Below are 1,198 nucleotides of genomic sequence, written 5' to 3'. Positions count from 1 at the left end.
TTGGCCGCGGGGCCCGGGGAGCTCGCTAGCGGGTGGGCGTTACCGGGCGCGGCGCGGCGTCCCCTGCTCTGAGGAAGAGGGTGCGAAGGCAGGGCGCCGAGGGCCGAGTGTGTCTGGAGGTGCGCGTCCCGCTTTCCCACCCGGTTCTTTGTGAGGAAGACTCGGCGTGTTTTGCTGGGGACCGCCGTGGGCATCTTCGGGGGCGTGGGGTTGGGTCCGCGTAGTCAGACTCTTCCGAGAGAGGTCCCGGAGTCGGGCTGGGTCTGAAATAGGTGAAAAACACCAGCTCCCGAGCCCGGGCCTGTGCGGACGCAGCACGGACCGCCTGTCAGAAGAAGAACCGCGTCTTCAGATATGTTTTTTTAAGTACCGGGTATCGAACCCAGGGTTTCTGCGCCGAGCTACCTCCGCGGCCTTTTCTACATTTTAAAAAAAATTTTGAGATACGATCTGAGTTGTTCAGGCTGGACTAGAATTGCGATCCTCCTGCCTCAGCCTCTTGGAGTGCTGGCTTTACAGATGTGAACTACCTACCACGCCCGACTCAGATGTGCTGTATTAGGCGGTATCTAGAAAGGCACAGTTCTCCCTATCAGCATAGTTAGCTAGTTAGGAAAAAACAAAACAGTAAAAATGAGGGAGAGACTCACGTGGATTGCAGAGAAGCCAGGAAAAGTCTGAGGGTCCAGCACTTATTCGAAAGATGGTGTGGTTTGGTGCTGGTTATATAAAAAGGAGGAGGAGGATTGCTGATTCCATTGAAACGTTGAAATCTAATGCTCGCAACATGTTAGCCTCTGGGTTTGGCTTAGCAGGTCTAAAAGTTATTCCCATTTTTGTTGGGATTCAAGTTATGGTATTTAATGTAGAAAGCGCTGCCTGCCCTTTTCCGGTTCTTTGAAAGATAAATAACCTGATTCCAAGGACAGTATTTAAGAAATGCCCAGCCTGGAAATATTCTTTTGGTTGTTATTGACTTCCATTTGTTTTGTTTCTCTTTTTTTTGTTGTTTTTATCCGGAGTTTTTGGTTGAAAATCAAGAATCCTTGGTTTCTAAGATTGCTAAAAATCAGAGCCTAATATGTGGATTAACTAAATTTTCAGCAATAGATTTGGCTTCACTTCTTGCCTTACTACTAGTCAGTAGTGACCTTGAAAGAAAGGAGGGGGGCCGGGGATTTAGCTCAGCGATTCTGCC

The 1,198-nt window shown here is 49.2% G+C and overlaps 1 protein-coding gene across 1 annotated transcript in view; it reads left to right on the top strand.

Annotated features, from left to right (window-relative positions):
- Nucleotide 1: 1 nt before the first annotated feature.
- Fyttd1 (forty-two-three domain containing 1) overlaps nucleotides 2–1,198 on the top strand; it is a gene marked incomplete at its 5' end in the record, with an annotated part of 26,128 nt that continues 24,931 nt past the window's right edge. Inside the window, one exon of the mRNA XM_010624545.1 lies at nucleotides 2–119. Coding sequence (XP_010622847.1) covers nucleotides 2–119 — 118 coding nt within the window. The remainder of the gene's footprint in view (nucleotides 120–1,198) is intronic.

The sequence above is a fragment of the Fukomys damarensis genome, unplaced genomic scaffold (assembly GCF_012274545.1).
Source record: "Fukomys damarensis isolate Sample0158 unplaced genomic scaffold, DMR_v1.0_HiC HiC_scaffold_12, whole genome shotgun sequence".
NCBI lineage: Eukaryota > Metazoa > Chordata > Mammalia > Rodentia > Bathyergidae > Fukomys > Fukomys damarensis.
The sequence above is the reverse complement of the archived record's forward strand: the minus strand, read 5'-3'. Positions and strand labels throughout refer to the sequence as shown.